The following is a 23,601-nucleotide window of genomic DNA, read 5'->3' on the forward strand; positions in this document are numbered from 1 at the left end:
CAACAAAATAAAATTAATTGGTTCATGCAGTGGAGAGATAATGGAGCAGAAATGGCTTCAGATCCAGTTGTTTAGAATATGACTTTAGGATTCTGCTTCCCTCCTTGCTGCTGCTGATATTCCATTCCCAGTGAGCTTTCTCCACAGGGCAGAACAGAAGCCCCCACGAGGCTCCAGGTGTGCTTGTCCTTAGAGCTCAGGAAGCCGGAGAAGATCCTCTAATCCCAGGGTTCATGACAATCCCCCAAACAGATTCAGATTGCTCTACTTGGGTTACATTCCTACTGCAGAGGCAGGGAGGTGGGGCCACATGACTGACAGCCCTAAGGTTTGGGAGGCAATTTCCCAAAGGAAAACCATGGAGACCTCTTACCAAAAGGAGAGGGGAGAAATGTTGGGTATGAACAAAAAAGGAACAGATGTTCATTACACCTGGCCTCATCCAGCAAAGCTGTCTTCCCCATTTAATTGAATCAGAAATTGCTCTGCTCTACATAAATTTGTTAACAAGCTTCAATTCCTGAAAAGAAGAGGAAAGGCACTAACACAGGTTGAAAATGTACTCTGCTCTAGGCCAATCTGCAGATATTTTAACATTTAGAACAACCTAGGTGAATAATACCCCCTTTTACAGAGAAGGTAACTGAGACTTAGACAGGGTCATTCCTTGCCTGTGATAAAAAAAAAAAAAAAAAAAAAAAAAAACCTGAAACTGACAGAACCTAGATTCAAATACAGTCCTGCCTAACTCATTCCACAACCCAAGTGCTATGCTCCTTTTGGCAACCTTGAAGTCAAAGAAAGTGTTGCTTAATGTCCTCAAACAGATGGTGGGTACAACCATATTTGGATGCCTACAATGATAAATCAGTCAACAAATATTTGTTAAGTACTCACTATTATGAGTCCATCGTATGAGTCCTGCAGGTAAAGAAGAGACAAGGGACTTAGTCCCTGCCTGCAAAATGGTCACGATAAAGTTGGCAAAACAAAATAAATATGCATTCAAAAAACCTTTAGGTTTATACCATGTGACATTTATAATATATCCTTCAGTAAGACTCATCACCTTTGGATTCCTGTTCAGAGTCTGTCATCCCCTGTAGAGCACAAGCTCCATGAGGAGAGAGAACTTACCTCTCTAGGACACCCCAGTTGTAATTATTCTCCAAATATCTGTTGATTGGTGATTAATGCGGACTGTGGTCATTGGGGATTTCACAGAAAATATCCTTTGAGTTGCATTTATAAAATAATCTGGGGATAAGTAAAAAAAAAGAAAGAAGATAGGCATTCTATAAATGTGGAAGGAATGGCTAAGAGAAGCACAAATAATGTGAAAATAAGGAAAGGGTGGGAGTGAACGTGGTGCGTGCAACGGACAAGTGAAGGGACAGGCCAAAACTGGGTGCCACACGGATTACCCCAAAACCTGGGTTAACTCACAATTTTCAGCAACACTGTCAAGCTTTCCAAAATCCTGGGCTACAGTTCTTTACTTGCAAAATGAGGAGAATGGAGTCTATAATCCTCTCTCACACTCTTTCCATACAGAGAAGCACAAATTTGCTGATGGTTAAATTCACCAAAGAAAAGAGCAGGTTCAGAATACAGATTGATGTCGAGGAATCTACATATTTTTAGAAGTTCCATAGGTGAATGAACAGCCAGGTTTGGGAATCACTTTATAAATAAAAGACAGTAAATACACCCCCACACACACACACATCTTCCTTATTGTAAAATTCAGAAGTTTATATAGGAAATTTGGGTGGACAGTCTAAGTGGAAGATTAAGAGGGACCTTGAAAGTCAAAAGGGTTCCCTGTCTTCATGAAGCAAGGAGGCATTGTGCCCTCCCCCGAGTGAAAATTGTACATTCTCGTGAGTTGGTGTGGCAGGCTTGGGCTGTCACTTCTTTCAGCTGCTCATTCTGGTATGAAGAGGGTGACTTGTACCGCACTGAGATCTTCTCTTCTCTCCAAGAAAGCTCTGAATCTTTTTCCTCCTTTCTCCTGCAGACTCACTGTAGGACACTTTTTCGGCAAGAACATGCATTCTTTCACTGGCGCTCCGGCAGCGGTCCTCAGGGTCCAGTGCCACTCACCTGGGGGAACTGCCCTTAGTTCAGAGAACCCGAAATACTTAGGATAAAAAAGCCCCCGAGCAAAAGCAAGCAGCCATCTGTCTGTCCTGCATCGCTTTACTGAAGGTGACTTACATGGGATTCTAAAACACTTTTAGAAAACAATTAGTCACTCCGACTTCCTCGCCCCGCATGGTTAGGAAGGCTGCACTGGAGTGCTTGCTCAGGAGCTGTATTTATTCAAGAGATTAGCCCAGCACTTTGGTTTTAGGGCAAAAGCGAGCCAGACAGTGTGGCAGACGTAGGGACCAAAAAGGCCACCTATAGTTTGCCTAGGACGCCTGTCTCCCTACCCTGATAACGTAAATATTTCTCTGCATTGGATTTTAGTGACTTTTTTTTTTAACACTCCATGTATCCCATCCATTATTTGAAGAGGGCTCGGAGGAAGCGTGCCTCATCCGTCCGTCCCTGTGCGTCTGCCTATGTCTCTGTGAAGCAGATCCCTCTCGGCTCTCATCTGGGTCACCGGGAGGCAGGAAGGGGTGAGGGGGGTGAGGGCGGGGGTCCCCTGCGCGGCGTGCGGCGCCGAGCGCTGGAATCCACCCCGCGGAGGCGCAGTCGCAGCACCGAGAACGCAACAGCACCTCGCGCCGCCTGCCGCCTCCCAGCCCTGGGCTCGGGAAAGGAGGGAGGGGACGAGTGGAGGGAAAGTGGGGCCGGGCGGGGGGTGCCTGGGAAGCCGGGCTGCGCTGACGTCACTGGGCGCGCAATTCGGGCTAGAGCGCTTTAAAAAACGAGCGTGCGAGCAGAGATGCTGCTCCACACAGCTCAGGCCGCCTGCAGCAGCAACGCGCACCGCCACTGCCGCGGCTGCAGCGAGGGCTGCTCCGGAGCCCGGCGTGGCAGCACCGGGCACCTCTGTCCCCGCGGCGCTTCTCCTCGGCGCCCCCGCTGGGGGGCAGGAACGCAGCGCCCCGTGCTGCAGGCGCCCGCTGAGGTGCAGAAGCCCCCTGAGCGGCGCCCGGCGCGTCACGGCCCGCAGCAGCCCGGGCGCTGCCCTCCGCCCGCGTCCGCCTCACGGCCCCCGACTTCGGGCACCATGGACACCTCCCGGCTCCGCGTGTTCCTGTCCTTGCCTGTCCTGCTGCAGCTGGCGGCCGGGGGCGGCTCGCCTAGGTCGGGCGCGCTGCCGCGGGGCTGCCCCACACACTGTCAGTGCGAGCCCGACGGCAGGATGTTGCTCAGGGTGGACTGCTCCGACCTGGGGCTCTCGGAGCTGCCCTCCAACCTCAGCGTCTTCACCTCCTACCTGTAAGTGCGCCCCACCTTACTCCGGGAGGGAGGCTAAGAGGGGAAGGAGGGCTAGTCCAAGTCAAGACCGGGGGCTGCTCGGCCCGCCTGCTCTGGAGGGGGCGAGCGACGTCACCGAGGGCATCCTGGCCAGACCCGTTTGCGCCCCCGGAGACGTGCACGTGTCTCAGGGAGCGCGTGCCCGCACTCGCTGCGCCTGCAGAGGAACGGCTTCAAGTGCAGCCCGGGAAAGCGCTGGCGCCGCAGCCTCGCGGTCCCACGCTAGGTACGTCCGGGGGCGAATTCCTCCGAGTGCGGGGTTTTGCGTCCGGAGCGGGCGTTCGTGCCCCGGCGCCCCGAGCCCCAGGGCCGGCCTCCCGGCTGGTGCCCGCCCCAACCTCCTCTCTCTGCGTCTAGCTGCGTTCCGTGAAGAGGTGGCTTGTAAAAAGTTTCCCCAAAGGAGAAAGCCAACTTGCCCAGCTCTAAAGGGATTTATTCTGCATCCCTCGCACTGTGGCGTGGTGTAATCTTTTTCCTTTTTCCTTCCTTTCTTCCCTTCTTCCTTCCTCCCTCCTTCCTTCCTTTCTTTCTTTCCTTTTTCTAACGACGTGATTAAAATGTGGCAACCACAAACCCTGATTAGAGCTGCCAGAACGTTATCTTTACCTTTGGCTGCCCGAGCCGCCCTTTGAAGTGCCCGCGGCCGCGGTGTAATCTTTAACCATCTCCTCCCCCGGGGAGGAAAAGGGAAGTGGGCTGAAGGCTGCCGGGCGGGGAGGGTAAACAGCAGCGACGACTGCCAAAGGGAGACCTGAAGCTCCCTATCATCCCCTGGGCATCTTCCCACCCCTTCTTCCCACGCCACAACCTACAAAGCCCTGACCACCGAGACGAGCAGCGGCTCATTTCATAATTTTGTCTCTGGAAAGCCCAGGCCCGAGGGCAACAGGTGGTTGGGTGGATGAGGTGACCCAGGAGCAACCCTATTCTCAGAGATCAAGGTGGTCACTGTTCCGACCCCCGTGTCAAGAATCTGGGGCTCCCTTCCTTGGAGCAGAGAGACCGGGGTCTAAGCCACCCTGGGAAATGGGCGCTCGTGACCACGAGGTGGTCATTTAGGTTTTAATTCAAGGCGTTGCAGTGAGCCCACCCGAAGCCCATGCAATCCCAGTTTTCGGCTTCTCTGATGTACCTTGGCAGGAATGAGTCGGGATGTTTGTGAACTCGTTCTTTCCTCTGTTTAGTTGGTTTCCAGAGGGAAGAAACATGAAGAGGCTTGCACAACGTTTTCCACTAGGTAGTGATTCTTTTTCTGGAGACAGAGAGGAAGAAAAGAAACCTTTTAAAAACTTGCTTTAATATTACATTTAAAGAAAGGGACCATCCTGCTAGATTTTAGTATTGGTAGATGGCAGTCACCTCCTCGTCTACCATAAAACTGTTTTGGCCACTTTTTCTTTATCTGAAAGATTTATAAAATTATTTCCCCAACGGGTTTCCCTTTACGTGCAGTCATTGCCTATGGTAGTGATATTTTTCCAGTGCTGAGAATCTGCCGTCCTTTAGGAGATCATTCTCTCAGAATTCGCATGTCTTCCTCCTGAACAGCTGTCTCTACTACAAAGCAGAACACTCCTCCCCAATCTCTCTGGTTTAAATGTTAAAGTCAGAGTTTCAAGTCTCGTGTGTTCTCCGGGATAGTGAATTTTTGAGACTAGTTGGCAATTTTACTTGAGAGCCTGTAACTATTCCTCCTCACCACCCTTGTATACAGTCGAAGAAAAGTGCGCCATCCCCTCAAACACTTAACCTACTATTTAAATCATGCATTTGTTATAAAACATGTTTAAGAATACAGAAAATAAGTTTAATAGTGTCCAGGCACTTTTTTTCTCCCACTTGAAAGAACAAACATTTGTTAGGCTTCTGTTACTAAAAGTTGGCATAAAATTCTGCTTTAAACCATTTCCCACATACCTCAAATGCATTTAACTGCGTTCTCCATGTGCTCAGTAGAACTTAGCTGCCACCTACTGCCAATGTTTCTGATCTATAGATAGGGAACATTACCTATCTATATTATAGATAGATAACCTCTTGAAGTTAAGATACCATTAGGAAGTTAATTGTATTCTCATGTTATTTGATGACAGCCTATACCCTGGCCTACGGGAAAATTTTCTTAGTGCTCTATAAAATATTAAACTCAGAGTGCCTCTGACAAGTGACACAGTAAATGTTAAATACTTACTTTTAATGTAACCATTAGAACATTAACACATTTCAGGAAATATGAATGCTGAATGTAGAAATCAGTTCTGATTACCACTCGATGCCCTTTCTAATGCATGATTTCATGATTTAGCATATAAAATACCTGGAGCCATGGGATGCCCTTCCATCATGGGTTGAGAGTTTTTGGGGTGTTTTGTTTTTACATCCACAAGAATTCTGTGCAGACATTAAGGGTAGATGATGCCCTCTTTTGGTGACACCTAGTATTATCTGACCATTTCTGTCTTCACTTGTGTAGTCATAACCTGAAAGGAATTTTGATTTACTCATATTCAAGTAAATAAGTATGTGTTTTACTGATTTTCTTGTTTTCAGGAATAACGTCCCTTTGCTCTTGAAAGAGAACACTAAGTTACGGCCCCACTCCACTGGGGCCCAATGGTAATTAGGCTTTCGTGAGAAAGTTGCAGTGTGCAAAGACTGATGTGGGTGAAAGGCCAAACTAGTATCTTTTATTATTTGTAAGAGGTTATCACCATTTATTTAGTCAAAATGTTATTTCCTAATCCCCTTCAAAAGAAAAAAAAAAACGAACAAGCATTTCATTTTCTTCAGATTGACAATGGCAAGTTCCAGCTGTTCACATTTGCCACAATCTGATAGCTGGCTAGCTAGTCTTGTAGGTAAAGAAAGTTTCCTGCATCTCTTCATAGAAGGCAAGATCCGTTTATGTGTTGTTTTATAATCTTTCTTGCCAGAAAAGCTAAATCTTAAGCCAGTGCAAACATTAATATTAACTCTCTTTTCTTACTGAACTGCATTCCCCAGTAGATCTGTAATTGGACCATTGAACATAGTGGCAACATTGGAAAAATCTCAGTCTCAATCTCTTCTCTCTCTCTCCCCCTCCTCTCACCCACCCCTCACCCCTAATGGTTATGGGCTCTGATTTTACTAACAGAGGCTAATAAAGTTCACTCAGCAGAAAATAAGGAACACAACAAGGTTGAGATATAAAGGCAGACAATAATTGTTTACAATGTTTAATACATCTCAATCTACCAATTGTGATCTGTCAGAAATAAAGTAGTTCTAGCATCTAATCTTAGTGTACATAAATTATTTTAATGCATCAGCTATGGCCATTTTTGCTAATAGTGTCTTAAAAGTAAACTCCCCTATGCTACTTTGTTGTGTCTTTCATCTAGTTAATGTGGCATCCAGGTAGAAAACTAAATCCTATGAACATCGTAATACAGTAAATATACTTTTCTCTATTGGTCTAGAACAGCCGTTTTTATGTTTAAAAGAAAACTGAGTTTTTCTTTGCTGTTGCTTTAAGGGATGAACTTTTCATCCACGAGCAAATTTATGTTGTATAAACCAAAGGAACTGAGAGAAAAGAATTTTTTTTTTCATTTTATTTAGTTTGGTTACTTTTCCATATGTAATTTTGAAACAAAATTTAACTTATACATAATTAGTAAAACTGATGTTAATAAGAACTGAACAAAAGCCTCAGTTAAGTTAGGTATGGTCCTGGTGTCATATGTGCATATTAAGCAGCTTAATGCAGTTTCAAAATTAAATTTCATATTAAGAATCTTCTTTGAAAATAGTTTAATATATTCCTTCTTCTCTTCAAGCAAAGAAAATATTTGTACTTTAGAAATGGTTACAAAATGTTCACTGTTATAACAGTCTTAACATTTAGATCAATTGAAAAAGTTGTACAGTTTTCTCTACAACCTGCTTTTAAGATGTGTTTAAAATATAATGATGTCAATAACTTTTTTCCATTTTAATAAAGTTCTTTCTTTTTCTCCAGGATTCCCAGGGTTTTTTTTTAGTAGTGTTTTTGTGATGGGGGCAATTATTGAAACTAATTGACGTAAATTAGTGTGAGTAATTTTTTAAAGTAATGAGTTTTGATTCAAACAATTTTGTGGCATAAATTCAGAACAAATATTTTATTGAATATATTTAAAATATGTATGGCAGAGTTTGTGTGACAAGAATGAATTTTTACATATAATAAACAAGATCTTCAGTTTTTTCTTTCCTCGTTATGCATTTTCTTCAAAGTAAAGGAGTTCTGATGAAGCAACAAAAAGTAGTAATTATAAATGAGTTAGACGATTGGAATAAAAAATATGTAGTTAAATAACATCATGTTTTGATAATAGACCATCCAGTCACACTTGGATGTTTTTAAAGAAGTTCAGAAACACAAAACTGGTCTATGATTTCTCATAGTTTAAAAGCTTTTTATCTGAACTATTTGATTCTTTTTAATTTCTAAACATATATCTGTCAAAGTCATAGAAGTATCAGACTAAACAACCCAATAAAACTATCATAAAATTAAAGACATCATAGAATATTTATAATTTTATAACTGATACCTAATTTTGGCTTAGTAAAGCATGTTTTTATATTTCTTCTATCAAATTCATGCATTTAACTTATTTTATCTATAAATTTAAGTATGTTTCCAAATAATCTAAATCATATGCCATAAGATAGAAATGAAAGATAGTAGTGAGTTCTGTATTGAGAATTGTGTGAAGTAATTTTTTTTGCTTTGGTTCAGTCATTTAGGTAAATTTAGAATAAAACTAAATGGCACACTTCCTTATAAACACCCCCCAAGTCGATAAATTGAAGTCTTCATGAGAAAACAAATTTGTTCCTTTAAGATTCAAGTTCCTCACTCCTGCTGCAGTGTTTTCCTTTATAGAGTCTCATTTTGGAGCAGAGAGATGAATCAGACTAGCATTAAAACCACTGATATATTACATACCAAACAAAACAAGCCGATTCTCTAGTTCTGTTGCTATTTTCGATGTACCTTAGTAGAATTTCATTTGTTAAATCTGCTAACTGCAACTCTGTTATTCCCAAATCTGTCAGCTTCAATCTGTACCTTTATTTAGCCATTATAGACACCAACTATAAGCCCAATTTCACCTATGGAACTCATTATCTATGGGAAAAGGAGACATTTCACAGGCTTTAATATGGGCTTTTTCATTAAAATTCTCATAATCCAAAATTAATTTTGTTCTCTATAGGTTACATGGTAGGAAGCAGGTCAATTCTTAAAATCTGTGGCAATTTCTCCCACTTCTTCCAGTTAATTTTTCTGTTACATTAATTAAGCCCAATGGGAATGTTTTACTTGACACTGGAAGGTAGAAGAACAGTACTCATTTGATTTCAAGAAATGGAATAATATTATCCAGTGATAATTCTAAAAGGACTCTTAACAGGGTGTAGCATCAGTGGGGAAACTGTTTAAAAGATGCTTCATGAGCAGGTGTGCTTCCTCATAGGCTCGTGTATTACTTCTCTTCTCAGTGTTTAAGTTTGGAATTGGAGAAGCTGAGATTTACTTTAAGAGTATACCAGGAACCAACCCATAACTGTAGAAACAACTTCCTTAAAAGTCAGATGGAATCATACTCCAGGATGTCATGATGGGCTCTTCCCTCCAGGGTTTGTTCTCCTCACTTGGCTATGAGCTACTCCAGGGCAGGAAATTTTCCACTTCAGATCCCAAGTGCCCACACCAGTGCCTGACTCTTAGAAGATGTACAGTAAATATTTGTAATGTTAAATTGAAAAGAATTGGCTGAACCTGCTGCTGAAATCCCAGTGGCTAAAAGGTCAGAAAAAAATAGATGAAAACTGCCAGTCTACAAGTAACAAACAACACAAGGCTGCTGGTGCCAACAATTATGGCACCGGCCCCATTTGAAATACAGCTGCATTGTGTTCAGCTTAAACGATGCAATGAGTTGCTTTTATTAACACACACCAGAATTTACATATCCAAATCATTTTATTATTTTAATAACAATAATCATAATAACAACTGATATTGATATTGTGCTTCTGGAGCATCAGGCACCATGCTATGTACTTTACTCAGTCATATGCCTCCAACAACTTTATGGTTTAGGTTTACTATTATCATTCGTAACTTGGGGGCCTGGAAGCTCATCCCAAGGATATTATCATTGCTCAAAATATTTTTGGACCTCTTTGAAGTTATTTTCAGGACCTGTCTACCAGCAACACAAGAAAACCAGCTTTCTAATTTATACTTGCATCTCATAATTGTAATTGGTGCTGAAGTATTTCAGCCCACTCTTTTCAAGGAACACAATTTATGAAGCTCTAATACCAGAGATATTTTTTCAAGGAATTCCAGAGCAAAACGCAGCTTTTACTTTTTAATAAAATAAGCATGATTTTGTATAGTTTCAGGCCAATATTTTAAGTTTAGTAGGTATCTTTTTATATATCCATTTTCTTACTACCACAGGAGCAATTTTTCTTGTCTCCAAGTCAAAGATAGATTGTATTGGCTGCCAAGGTATTGTAAAGAGTGATCAATGGATTAGTAATCTCCTAGGCAAGAATAAAACTTTTTTACTATGACCAGATCTATGTGTCAAATAAAGTAGCTGCATTCCTTGTAACTATTTCTCAGGTCGGAGAGACATGAACTTTCTTAACGGGTGAATTTTACTTGAGTTTGTATTCACCTATGAAACGGATGAGATTAGACAAAATGGCATCACAAAGGTGTCACAATGTCATTCATTCAATTCAAAGTAGAGAATTATTTCAAAGTTTTATCAAATTCCCCAACCAATATTTTAAAGCTATGCATGGTTTAACAATTGGACAGTTAGTGATACAGAGACTTCTATGTCAACTAGAAATCTGGATAAGTCAGAGAAAAGTCCCCTCCTTCAGTAATTTCTGAATTACTTTAATTTCTTAAGTCCTTCAATTCATTTGCTGCTATTAACCTGATATGCATTAATCATTTGTTGTATTACAAAGTCAACATGAAAAACTATTAGGTGACCAATTAATTACAAATTCTATTCAGTGTCAAGAGCCCCTCACCAAGTAAGTACTGATGTTTAGAAAATTTAGGATACATGGAGGTATGATCTCTAATATCTCTTCAAATTGTACTGTCATACTCTAGTTTTTTATTAACTTAACATTAATAATTTAAAATTATTCAGCAGTCCCTAATTTTCAAGTGTCCCCTCGTTTATATACGCACATTTTCCCCATATTCGCTTTATCCTTCTTGCCTTTAGAATGAGTTTTACTTCATCTTCAGACAAGGATTGCGATGGTCAAGGGGGAAGAAAGCAATTTCAAGTACACACTAACACACACACCAACACACCAGTGAGAAGCAATTCTCTGTGTGCTACTTGCGCAGCAGAAATGATACCCACATTGACAGGGCATGGCAGTGGTTGACAGGCCAACCCTTTTACGGGGAGAGACTCAGGAGCTGGCTATGAGAAGGCACCTTCGTTTCGGTTCAGAAGCTGAAATGCAGAAGACATTCATGCTGGCAAAGGGAGCCCAGCGCCAGCTGGGAACGCGTGCACGGAGCTGACCTTCCTCCTCAGCCTGCCAGGCGAGATTAAGCTTTCCTCAAGTGGGCCCTTGTTAGGCCAGCCTTTTCCCCAGTGTTGCTCATCTTTCACCACTAGAAGCCAAGTGTTTCAAACTGTTCCTCAGTTTTGCAGCCAAATTCTTTTATTTCCTCCTTCCTCCTCCTTCTCTCTCTCTCCCCTTCTCCCCGCCCCTCACACACACACACACACACACACACACACAAAACTGTTGTGGCTACCCTTATATGCGTGCCTTCTTTTTGAAGTCTACACTAAGAAGAAAACGTAAGAATTTTCATGTTTCACTAAAAAACTGGACAATACTTTAGTCGTTTTGCCTTGAAACCTTGATTTAGAAGAGCAGAGACCTCTACAAAAGATGCCTATTTGTAAAAGTAACCTTCCTTTGATCAAAAAAGCCACAAAAGTGTACTTCTCAGGAAAGTAGAAAACCACACATGATCTCAAGTGGAAAAAATATAAAGCATTTGCTGAATTTTTAACCTTAGTACATAACAAAGATATTATTTTAAAGTTGGTTGGTTAATGTGGGCTATGTTAGAACTTTCATTGTGTTGTGTTTGGGTTTATGCAATGTTATTTTAATGAGTTTATTGGTTCGACACACAAAACACCACATGGTACTTGGAGTTTTTAGGTTATAAATTTTCTTGTGAGGCACTTTGTTACATAATCAATTGGTCTTTAAGTCTATCAGCACAAAATACAACCTTACAGTTTTTATGTGCATACGCAGTGAAGATTATTTGGTTATGAAAACCAAACTAAAATTTCCATGGAAGAAGTTGTATTCCATAAGCATATATTTTGTATATATGGAGAGACTTTCAGAATAAAATTTTTTTCATGTTTGTTAAGTGAATCTACAGAATGAGTTTGGAATCTTCTAGTAAAGACCGAGATAAGAAATCTTCTTTATTTTGTTTTCATATTTCCTGTCCTGAAGGGATCCTTACAGACATGCTTGCATTTGGCAATAAGCCTACTCTATAATTGTTATAGTGTTAACTGCACAATAGAGCAAAGCCTGGAAAAAGAATGGCAAGAGGTGGAAAGGCTAACAGGAAATCTGCTACTCGAGGGACAATGCAGGCAGGACTGAGAGACCGTGAGCTGCCGGTTCACTAGACATCTGTTCCCAGGTGATACACTTCTGTGTCTCTCTTTATCCTTCTGCATCCTCATGTCTAGATAGTATCAGAGGAGAACTAGAAGGATGCATTTTCCTTATCTCAGACACTCCCCTTTCCCCCATCACCCCGCCCCACAGGGCTTCAAACCACAAAATGAAGGGAAGTTTAGAAAGAAGAGTCTTTGGGATTAAAGTGCCAACTCTAAGTGCATCAGAATTGGGGTCTTTGATTTTAACTTAGAGAAGCTACATCACTATCCCTGTGGGAAAAGATCTTAACTCATCTGTAGCCCCGTTCTCCAGCACCTGTTGTTCTCTGGGACTCAGTGCAATAGAATACAAGAGGAAGTTCAAGATCTTTTTTCATTGAGTCTTCAAGCTCAGGTAGCAAAAGGAAATTCTAATTAAACCAGATGCTCCCCGGGCATGACTGCATCTCATTTGAAGATCTCAAAAGTTTTAACAACATGATTAACTGACAGTAAGTCTCTACCTTCCACCTTATAGCCGCTGGCCTTCCAGAAAAACGTCTACTCCTACAGGGTCTTACAGTTGGGAGACGTGTTAGGTGGATATGGTCTGGTCCTGAATGACTACTACATAGTTACGTGAAGACCCCCTTTGCTGTAGCTGTAGGAACTTCTCAGAACAGAACTAATTGTATATCGGAGAGGAGAGGCTAATTTTGGTAGATTTATGTTAATTATAATAAAAAACTAATTCAAAGCTTGAGCTAATAGCTAGCTACATTTAGAGTTAAGTTCTACTGTAAAGAACTAAAAGGATAATCCTTTATCCACAAATTACCAGAATGACGAAGCTGTATACCCTAGGTCACATTACACAGTACAAGACTGAAATTTAATCATGATTGCTAGAGCATTACCCTAATTGCTGAAATAAACGGAATTAAAATCACTTAGATGGGTTACAGAGGAATTCAATGAGTCAAAAGCTATGGCTACCCATGGACTGTAGAGTGGAAAGAACTTTGGAGGTCACCTAATGCAATGCCTTCATTTCATAGGTAATGAAATTCATGTTCATGGCATTCTTAAAATCGTGTAGCTGGCAAAGATGGAATTGGACCCCAAGTCTCCTGGAAACTGCAGTCCATGCTCCTCCTTGGCACATTTTTGCTCCAATGCCAGATACTTGAATGAATTCTAAAACTCCCAGTTATTTTTCTAGATGTTGCCAAATACCCTTTTGCTTATTCGTGTTACATATGTTTATATCTAGGTATGTGGCTGAATTTTAATTTTATCATCTTGTTTTGGCCACCGTAGATACAGATAGAGTGCCTCTGTATCACCTAAAAATCTGCACAGCAAAAAGGAACAATCAGATTTAGTTTGAGGAATACATAATTAATTTCTCAAATTTCTGTTTGTAGTAGTTCAGTGTGTTTATTAGAATTTAAATTTTATTTGTGACCTTAATTTGATTAAATGTAGGTTGCCTTAATGTCCCTTGTATCTGTTCCCTTTCCCTTCTAGCACTGAAATTCCATTAGTTCAGGGTCTCCTTATTTGTGTGCCTGGATAACTGTGGCAGTCATCTGTAGTGGTCTGCATAGACCCCCAATACACATACACACCCCCACACAAGCCCTACCACCCCACTAGTCTCTCCAAGATGCACCTCTGGTCATGTCTCTCCTGTAGTCAACCCTTCAGTGATTTTCTGTGGCTTTCATAATAAAGTTTAACACCTCAGTTTAGCCCTCAAAGCTGACTTCCTTTGCTTCATCCCTCACCTGCAACTCTGCAGCCAATCCCCACTCCCTAGGCCCCCAGGCTCTCTTTTCTGCAGACTTATCAAACTGCATCCAACAATTTCCCTACGTCGTGCCTTCAGGGGTTCACATGTGCTGGTCTCTGTTGGGATTGCCTTTCTTCTTTTGCTAACTTCTATGAGTCTTTCTATACTCAGTTCAAATGTCACCTCCTCTGGGAAGCCTTCTGTGACCTTGCCTTTGGTGCTCCCGCATCCTGCTGAGCCCACCTCTGTCACAGCACTCATCACATTTGATCCCCATACTTGATCCACTTGTCTGTGCCTACTACTGAACTACATACCCCTTGAATTGTAGATTTTCTTGGACCAAAGAAAAAAGAGATCTCCCTGGGAACTGGACCAGAACACAGAATTCTTGTATATTAATCATGTTTTTTATTTTCTCTATTTTATATTGCTTCGAAATCTAGGAGGCTTTCTGATTCTAGAGAGACTACCCATCCTAGGGCTAGGGAATTCCTAGAGATAGCAAATGACTCTCCTGCGAGTGTACCTTTCCTACGCAAACCAACCAATCCAAAGCCTTCACCCGCCAGCCACCTCCTTTCTTAAGCTCTTGCAAGGCTCTTGCATTCTAGATCTATATTCCCCTGTCCAACTCACCTGAAGGTCAGATGCCGAACAAGTTGGGATAGCCCCTACATCCCAGAGCTTGCTGAAATTATTCAAACTAGCCAATCCTAAGCCTGCTTACCCTGCCTTGTCCATTCCTTCCCACAGAAACCACAGCAAAGTCTCTTGCCCATGCTTTTCTTCCATTCCCTCTGCCTCCTAACTGACCCTATTGCTTCCCTGTGTGGCCCTGCATGGCCCAGCAGGCCACCTCCTCCTGGGAACTGTGAGTAATAAACTACCTCTTCAATGGCAGTCATCTCCTGATCTGTTGGCCTCACCACACCTGAATAATATTAGCACCTACATTTTGAAACACCCTGTGATGCATGTCTGCATCTGGACAACTTCAAAAGAGAATATGGCCAGGGCGCACTCGAAAGAGAGTCAGCACTGTTTTCTCTCTCTGGAGAGCACTCTCCTATTCCTCTAAACTATATATAAAACTCAAACTTTTCCACACCTAAGATATAAGTTGCCACTTTTCTGGGCACCAAGTGTGCAACAGAGTGAGACTAGCTGATATAATCTCTGACATAATCTTATAATGTGATGACAGAGAGGTTCTTGCCTCTAAACTTGGCAGACTGCATTATTTGTTAAATTCCTAAGACAGAGAAAAAAAATTCAAAAAACACTGAGAACACTTCTACCCCCAGTTTCTCATTTGACCCTCATAACAAACAGTAAAATAGTTATTACTTTCCCCAACTTAGAGATGAGAACATCTGTTGATGAATATCACAGCTTATCTTGAGTGACGTTGGCAGGTTACTCTGTTCTTCAGTTTTCTTATCTGTAAAGCAGCAATGATAATGGCATTGGCCTGACTCGTAAGATGATGCACCTAAAGCACTTTGCATAGCACCTCCTGTGTGGAGCTTGCATCAAATGTTAGGTGCTATTATTTCTATTGTTGATGATATTACAGTTGTTATCACACTAAACCTATGCTTTTCAAATACACCATGTTAACTCTTACTATTATTCCCCCAAATAGCTAAATTAATTGCCCTGAAACTTTATCAGTACAAGTGTAATTTTCACTAAACAAGATTTTTTTAATTCTGAAAATAAGGAGAGAACAGCAGAGAGGCACCTGCTAGGTAAAGGAGAGGGGGGGAAAGAAAGGGCAGCTTCAGATGAATCGGGCATCACCCACCATCTCTTAAAAATACATCAACTTTCATCTCTGATCCTTGGTATCAAATAGATAAAAGAGTCTGTGTTTTAATGAAGTTTCATATTTGCACATGGGGGTGTAGCATTGTGTAGACACTGCACAAATCTCCAGGATAGCTGATGGCTGAGTGAATGCTTTGTCACAGAGAGTGGGCTGATGGCGCGATGTTAGGACTCTACCCCTCAGAAGCGGTTTAATGAATGGCCCACAATTTGTGGTCCTGGGCTTGAATTGTTTTTGTCCTTTCATTTTTCATCTCATCCACCCCCATGACTTTTCCTGACTGTGGAGGAAGAATTCAGCTTAGTAGCTTCTTGGGCCCTTAGAAGCTTCACTATCAGCGGTTGATTTGCTGCAATGACAGGCGAGAGATGACAGATTTAGGGGGACTGAGAGAAAGTAGGGAATTCTACCTTCCCTCAGAGCCAAAGATGCATTCAGGATAAACCAAGATTTCAACACAACAAAAATGGCTTTTTTTTCAACTGAAAAAAATTCTACTTAAAGGACAAAAACTGATTTAAGCTATAGGCTTATGTCTATCTGAAAATACATCCAAAAGAGTTGAATTTTCATGAGGAAATTTAATGAGTAGCCATTTTTGATAAAAAGACAGTTGCTTCAACATGATTGCAGTCAGTGACGACAATGAGGCTAAAATTATTCTCTGGGGAATAATAAATAGGTATCAATGACAACAATCTATGTAGGAGAGGGGATTTAAAGTTGAATAGAATGTCAAAGGGCCACTTTGCGGGCTTATATTTTGAGCAAGAAGCCTCTGAAATTAGGCCCAGTGATCCCCAGCAGAGGGAAGGGATAGGTGAGCAGTTTGGGGGCCAGTCTTTTAATCCTGCTAGATGAGCCTGTGTTACTGTCTCTACAGATGCTCTGTACCCCTCTGCAAAAGAGGTAAGCTGCTTTGCCCATAACCAGTGAAATCAAGAGGGTAGGTCTGCAAGGTGGGAAATCTCCTTCTATCTCACCACATATAAAAAGATGATTCTGGAATTCTCAAGTGCCTACTGAATTAGTAAACCAGGAAGCTGATTTATTTTATAGCTTTAGAACCAAAATGGAAGTAACTTTCAGGCAGACGTCTATTACATGTTATCCAGCAGCACAGATTGGAGAAGTGGGCTCTGTCCACCCAGTTTTATTAAACAGCTTAAATAATCACCAAACCAAGGGGCAACAGAAAGCAACAAAAGTCGAACAATTTCAAGTGAAGAATCAGAAGGGTCTCTCTGAAACAAAGGGAAAGTCTCCAGGTGGAGAGGGGTTAAGAGGAAAGTGGCAGCCAAAAGGAGATTGGCAAATTAGAAAGGAATAAAAAAGTGCCCAAAGGGACTCAAAAGTGAGGTGACATGCAAGACAGAAAGGAGAGTGCAAGAGTGAGGCAAGAGGACGAGCTACCAAGCGTGGTGCGGCGCTTGGCTACTGTCTCACTGTGGAGCTGGCTCATCCAAAAGGTAGAGTTCAGTCCTTCAAGGGATCCATGAGGTGCGTGCGCACACACACACACACACACACACACACACACACACACACACACCATGGACACATCTCTGCATGCCGGTACACAAAGAAACAAACAAAAACACTCATTGTGGAAATAACCTCAAAATCTCAAAATAAATGTATCTACTCTATCTGTAGGATGATAAAGCAACTGGCACATTCCTGGGAGCTTGAAAATAATAAACACTATGGTGCAGCAAAAAAACAAAAGCAAAACAAACAATGCAGGGTCGTAGTGCGCCAGGTTAAAAGTCTAGATCTGTGGTTCTCAAACTTGTGTGCCCATTGGTTCCACCTGGGAGCTAATTTAACCATCTCAAAGCCCAGATCACACACCAAACCAACTAAGTCAGAATCTCTGGGGGAAGGAGCTAGGCATCAGAACGTTTTCTAACTCACCAAGGCAAATTCAATGTGCAGCCAAGTTTGAGAACCACTGATTTAGATCTAGCTACCACACTAATTAGCTATAGAATCTCTGGCAAGATTCATATCCTGCCTGCCTCAATTTTCCCATCTGTATAATAAGAGAATTGAAAGCATGCTCCCAGGTCTCTCCTAATTCCATCGTTCTCTGAATCTATCAGCTTGTCATTTGTGGGTATTGTAAGAGGGCAGGTGTAGCAGGATTATAGAAAATTGGAGGTTTTACGCACCCACACCCAATCCCGTTTTGTGCAGCAAATCTGAAAGCATTGTTTACTCTCCTGCAGTGAGCATTACTTAAAATGACTTTATTTGTTTTACAGTTTAGAGGGCCTCTGTAGGTAGCCTCAGGAGCCCATTCATTTCATTAACATTAAATCAACAAGCAGACCTTCTTTCTGCCTCTCTCTAGCAGGATTAATGGATTTTGGCATGATTTGTGCATCTAGCAGCAAAACCTCGTGCTGAGAAAGCTAGCAGGCTTGACTAATTCCCAGCAGTGCTAACTTCATAAACTTACTTTAAGCTTTTAACTTTGACTGAAGATTAAAGGTAATGACTTCACGCTGTTACGTTTGAATGCATGATACTCATTAAAAAAACTATACAAAAATGACAAAACTATTTGATAAATTAATATTATGTGTGTGTATATAAATATAGTTTTTAATGCTTACAGAAATACCCAATTCTGTGTATGTAAAAAAGGATCCTCTAAAACACTGAGAGATTTATTTAATAAATAATCATTATACTAAATAGAGTATTGACAGATGTGTATGTAAATTGTAAGCATGAAAACTTATGGTTAGACTATCACAATACGCTACTAGAACACCCAGTTTTGTGTGAAGCTATAACATGATGGAATGTTGAATATGAAAAATTTTCTAAGAAGCCAAATTGTCCTACTCTATGAGACCAGTTATCACCTATAAAGAATCCACACATGACTACGCTTATATTTTTTCTTCCAGACGGTCTTAAATTAAATTCAGAATTCAGATAAGTCTGCATGAAAAGGGGGGAGAAAAGGAAAAAATACAATATTTCCAGCCCATCTGACAAGACTACATAAAAAGCTTTTGATCAAAGGGTCTTAAGTACACTTTACTGGTGTGACAAACAACATTTTTATCCCTTTATTAGATTTATTTTTCTTCTGAAAACTGCAGTGACCAGGGTATGGTTTGTGAAAGAAAGCTGGCAGGGTTGTGTTCTTTGATTCCTAATTAACACCTTCAGTCTCAAAAGAGAACCAACAGAAATACCATAAAATGTTGCAGCTGCATTGTGATTCCGCTTGGTTGGTTTGTTAAAAGTCGGCTGGGCATTGGCAGCTGCAATAAAGGCAAAGCTCAATGGATGTTTTGTATTGTGCCCACTGAAGTGAAAGAAGGCAACCATTTTATTTTTCAAATGGGCAGCTGCAGAGGGAGGTTTAAATGGAGCTAAATGCAAGATTTACTGTTAATTTATAGTAAACAAATAAAAGAAAACCTAACTTTCCAGTTTTTACAGTCACATAACAGACATTTCAGCGAGAAATTATTAAGGACAATAATTTTGGAACTTTTTAGCAACTCTTATGAGGAATTCAGCAACAAGGAATAGCATTCATTTAAAATCAAAATAGCCTTTTTAAAAGAGCTGAGCAAGGCAAAGTTTTAGCAACTGACATTTCCACTTTGAAAGGTAAAGATATATCTTTCCTGCCTCTGGTAATGTAACTCCCTCGTCCCACTTTATTGAAATCCTAAAATTTGTTCAGATCGGAATTGAATAAGATTCCATACACCCCCACCTCACTTTTTTTAAGAGCATGGAGTTGAATTTTGCCTTGGGTAGGGGAATAAAGGAGGCATTTAACTCTGGTCAGATAAATCTCACTCACATTCAAAAATGCAATTAAGGAAATATGTAAATCTAGATGTTTCATCAAATGCTAGCTAAGGGGTTACTAGTTCTTTTCGAACACAATGACTGAACTAAAGAACTTTAGTGTCTGTGTAAGAACCATTGTCCAAGCTGCAGTCCCTGTTGGAAACAGAGTCTGGCTTGGCCGTGGGAAATACCTACATATTTGACACAGGCCCTATTTCTGAGAGAAAGGGGATGGAAGAGAAAGTATGGAGATTTTACTGTTGCATTCTAATCAACCATGATCTGCCTAATTTGCTTTGATCAGGAAGATAAACTAATTTTTCTATGGGCTGGGTAAAGTAATTAGCAAGCCAAAGCTTTCATGTTATTTCAAAAGAGCTAAAGTAAAGGGGATCAGAAATTGTAATGGTGGGAGCTAAATACATCTTTTCGGCTCATCTGAGAGCATTGTTCATTCAAAAGGATACTGACACAGAAGAGGAACTCCAGCTAAAGATAGTCATAGGCTGCACAAGCATCGTAAATCCAGGAATCTATAGTGGTATGTAACTAAACAAAATGACCAAAGGTGACTTATAATCGGTATCTGAATCATATAGTTCTGTTTTTTCGTAGGGACACCTTTGCCTTCATGTGAAAAGGTATAATACAATTATTGCCTGGTCCTAAAACATTGTTGGTTTTTCTTGAAGCTCAGCCTTTTACAGACAAGTCGTTGGGGTAGTTGGCTGTATTTATCTGAACCCTAAGCTGCTGCTCTTCCTGTAATGCACACAGACCCAGCCAGCTTGGGCTCCTACATTCCTGAATATACTAGAATGGGATCTGAGATCAAACTGAAAAAGCTAATCAGGAGCCTGACTCTGCAGATGCTTCGATTTCGCAGCCTGGTTCTTGCTTTTTTGTGCCAGTTAGCAACTGCAGTAATGCTGCTTCCTCCTCTTTTGTTTTTTTTCTAAACCCCCAACCACGTGTAGTTATTAGATGAGAAGGAAAGATTTTGGAATATGGGATTTTGTTTCTTCAAAAAAAACCTACTATTTAGTGTTACTTTTTTTCTTGTTTATATGACCTTTGCGTCACTTCCTTTTCCAGACTGTTGTACTAGATATGGTATCTGTAACCCTACTGTAAACTGAATTGCTTTTTTGGCTACTAATCTCCTTTGTTAGGGTTCTTAGATACCAAAGTGTGCATTTCAAGTCAGACTTAATGTGTCTTAAAAAACGAGTGGATCTTTTAAAAGGATCTCTCTGTGAGATTGGAGCTTACCAAGTCTCAAGGTTACAGAGAAACTGTTGTTGTGGAATAATTCCAAAGGAAACTAGAAAATACGATTTAAGGACCACTATTCTACCTTGTTTTTAAGATTATTTAAAATCATTTTATTTACTTTTCCTCATGTTTTTCTCCTCTTTTTGGAAAACTGCCATCAAAAGAACATTTTAACTCTTTTATGATTGTTTTAAAAGTTCTTAGTACTAGCAGTGTTTAAAAATGCAAATAAGTCTGTTTTCACTTTCTTGCTAGCTTTCAGAAGGTCTAGAAAAGATGGTAACTCTTAGGAATAAGAAATCAACCAAAGGCTGTGGAAGAGATCTTTAATAGTGTCAACTTCATGCTCCTGCAAATTTATTCATCCATTCACACAATTAATATTTACCAATTGCCTACTTTGTGCTAGATGCTGAAGGTGTAACAGTGTATGAGATGAACACAATCCCTGCCTTTGCAGGGCACATAGACCTTAAGAAAATGCTTATTTAAATTTAAATTATTGAGATCATAAAAGGGCTCTGATGGAGAATAGGAGTGCACTAAAAGAGAACCTGTGTGGTCCCATTGGTCAGGGAAAATTTCCCTTAGGAACTGACATTTAATCTGAAACATGGAGGATGAGTTGAAGGAAAGGAGAAGGAAAGAGTGTTCTAGGCAGACTTTCCCATTTAAGTCAGAGCACTGGCTGAGCTCTCCTCTCTGCATTCTGCAGCTGTACCATATAGCATGATACCTAGGACCAGTAAGCACCCTGTACCAAGGGAGGTCTTAAGACAGTTACCCTTAAGGGGCAGGATCCTTCTCTAAGATCTGACTTATCATTCCTAGGAGCCCTCTTATAGGAACATTTTATAAAGATCTATATGGCAAGGGGCTCTGCAGTTATATTCTGATGTCATAAATGTACCTTCCCTTCTGCTTTACTAGTTTATGGTTTTACTCGGCATAGCTCATTCATTTTCAGTTCTTCTGGAACACAGTTATGAACTCATTTAATTGCACCCCAAATAATAACCTAAAAGGGGGAGGTGGCAATCATGTTGTATGAGCCTGTACAGTTTCCCTACATTAGGTGGAGAAGTCAAGAACCAAGGGCCAGGTACATACTGCACTGTTACTCCCCACTGGAATTAGAAGGCAAGATTTCCCCTCTGTCCTTCTCTCATTCACAGTAAACTCTCCCATTTTTTTGTTCACAAGGGGGACCTGGACAGACCTAAGTATGCACATTTATTTATCCATTCAACTATTCACCTAATATTTACTCATCTCCTACTATCAGGCAGGTTCTAGACTAGGCCCAAGAAATAAAGATGAATTAAGGACTGGCCTCTGCTCTCTGGAGTTCACATTTAATTGAGGAAGACAGACATGAAAACAAAAGTGGTAGAGCATAGTGGCTAAGCATCTCACTCTGGTGGCAGTCACTTGGTATTGGCACCGTCCTTTATTAGCTTGGGCAAATTATTTGACTCCTCTGTGGCTTCGGTTTCCTCGTCTGTAAAATAGAATGTTTCTCTTAGGGCTGTTGATGAGGGTTATTATTTGCAGACCACTTAGAACAGTGCCTGGCAGGTGGTAAATACAGGGTAAGGTTAGCTATTATTACTAATAAAGGTTGGTATAATGTCCTGTGGAAGCATAGGGAAGAAAACCATTCACTCCACTTGGAGTTGAAAATACTTCACAGAAAGGGTCATGTTTGCCCTGCTCGTAATGGATGAGGAGGTTTTCACTATGTGGATGGGGTGTATCCTTCAGAAGGCAGGGCCTGCATCAGCAGAGGCACAGGAGTGTAAAGCACGTGGAAGGCAATTTTCGGATTTGCTGAACATGAGGCAACAGTGGCTGGAAATGAGAGAGCTATGAAAAGAGAAAACACAAAAAGCTTCCTATGGCCACAAGAACTCATGGGAAAACACCAAGAGTTTAGTGTGGAGAAATTGGCTAAACTTGCTAAAGCTCGGATCCAATCATGATTACTGCCTGCCAAATAAAGTCTCAGGTCCTTATTGAAGTTTTCCTTCAAATGACAGGGCCCTGCACAGTACAGCAAGCCTCTGAGGCTCAGGGTTTTCATCTTGCCCTGTCATTGACTAATTATATGACCCAGGGTTACCATTTACCCTTTCTGATCTGTTATGTTGTTTGCTAAATGAGAATTTACCCTGTGTCCATTTTAGTACAAGCATTGCTCTGAATTAACTTTATATACAGCAAGGAATGCTTAACTTACAAAAGAATGCCCCCAGCCATGTTTAACACACAGGCATTGCATTTCCCTGAACCAGTGGAAAAGTGAAGGTGGAATCACATTGGGAGCTTCCTCCATAATTGGTTCTGGAGCCATCCAGCTCCAAGTCTTTCTCCTCCCTTACGTAGTGGCTTCCATTTCATCCTGCCTTAGACTCCACTTCCACTTCCTGTTGTAAAACAGGTTTCCTTCCTTCTCCACATCCTTGCCCACGCCACCAAATAAGCGAATGAGTGAATGGTATCTGGATAGCACTCTCAACTTGGCTCATTGCCGGAGCATCTCCATTTGGGGGTTATAACCTCGCTCTTGCACCTTTTCTGTTCATGAGCTCTGCAGCTGGAATCCACGGTTTAGCTTTATCTAGACCTCCAGGCTTCTGGTGACCTATGAGTCCACCCCAGCCCCTTCCCTCATGTCGCAGAAGAGGCATGACCTG

At 41.2% G+C, this 23,601-nt stretch overlaps 1 protein-coding gene across 3 annotated transcripts in view; it reads left to right on the forward strand.

Moving 5' to 3' along the window:
• Nucleotides 1–2,882: 2,882 nt before the first annotated feature.
• LGR5 (leucine-rich repeat containing G protein-coupled receptor 5) overlaps nt 2,883–23,601 on the forward strand; it is a 125,646-nt gene continuing 104,927 nt past the window's right edge. For all 3 annotated transcript variants that reach the window (XM_012642023.1, XM_012642024.1, XM_012642025.1), the window contains exon 1: nt 2,883–3,399. In XM_012642023.1, coding sequence (XP_012497477.1) covers nt 2,900–3,399 — 500 coding nt within the window. In that variant the 5' untranslated portion in view covers nt 2,883–2,899. The remainder of the gene's footprint in view (nt 3,400–23,601) is intronic.

The sequence above is a fragment of the Propithecus coquereli genome, unplaced genomic scaffold (assembly GCF_000956105.1).
Source record: "Propithecus coquereli isolate 6110/MARCELLA unplaced genomic scaffold, Pcoq_1.0 Scaffold172, whole genome shotgun sequence".
NCBI lineage: Eukaryota > Metazoa > Chordata > Mammalia > Primates > Indriidae > Propithecus > Propithecus coquereli.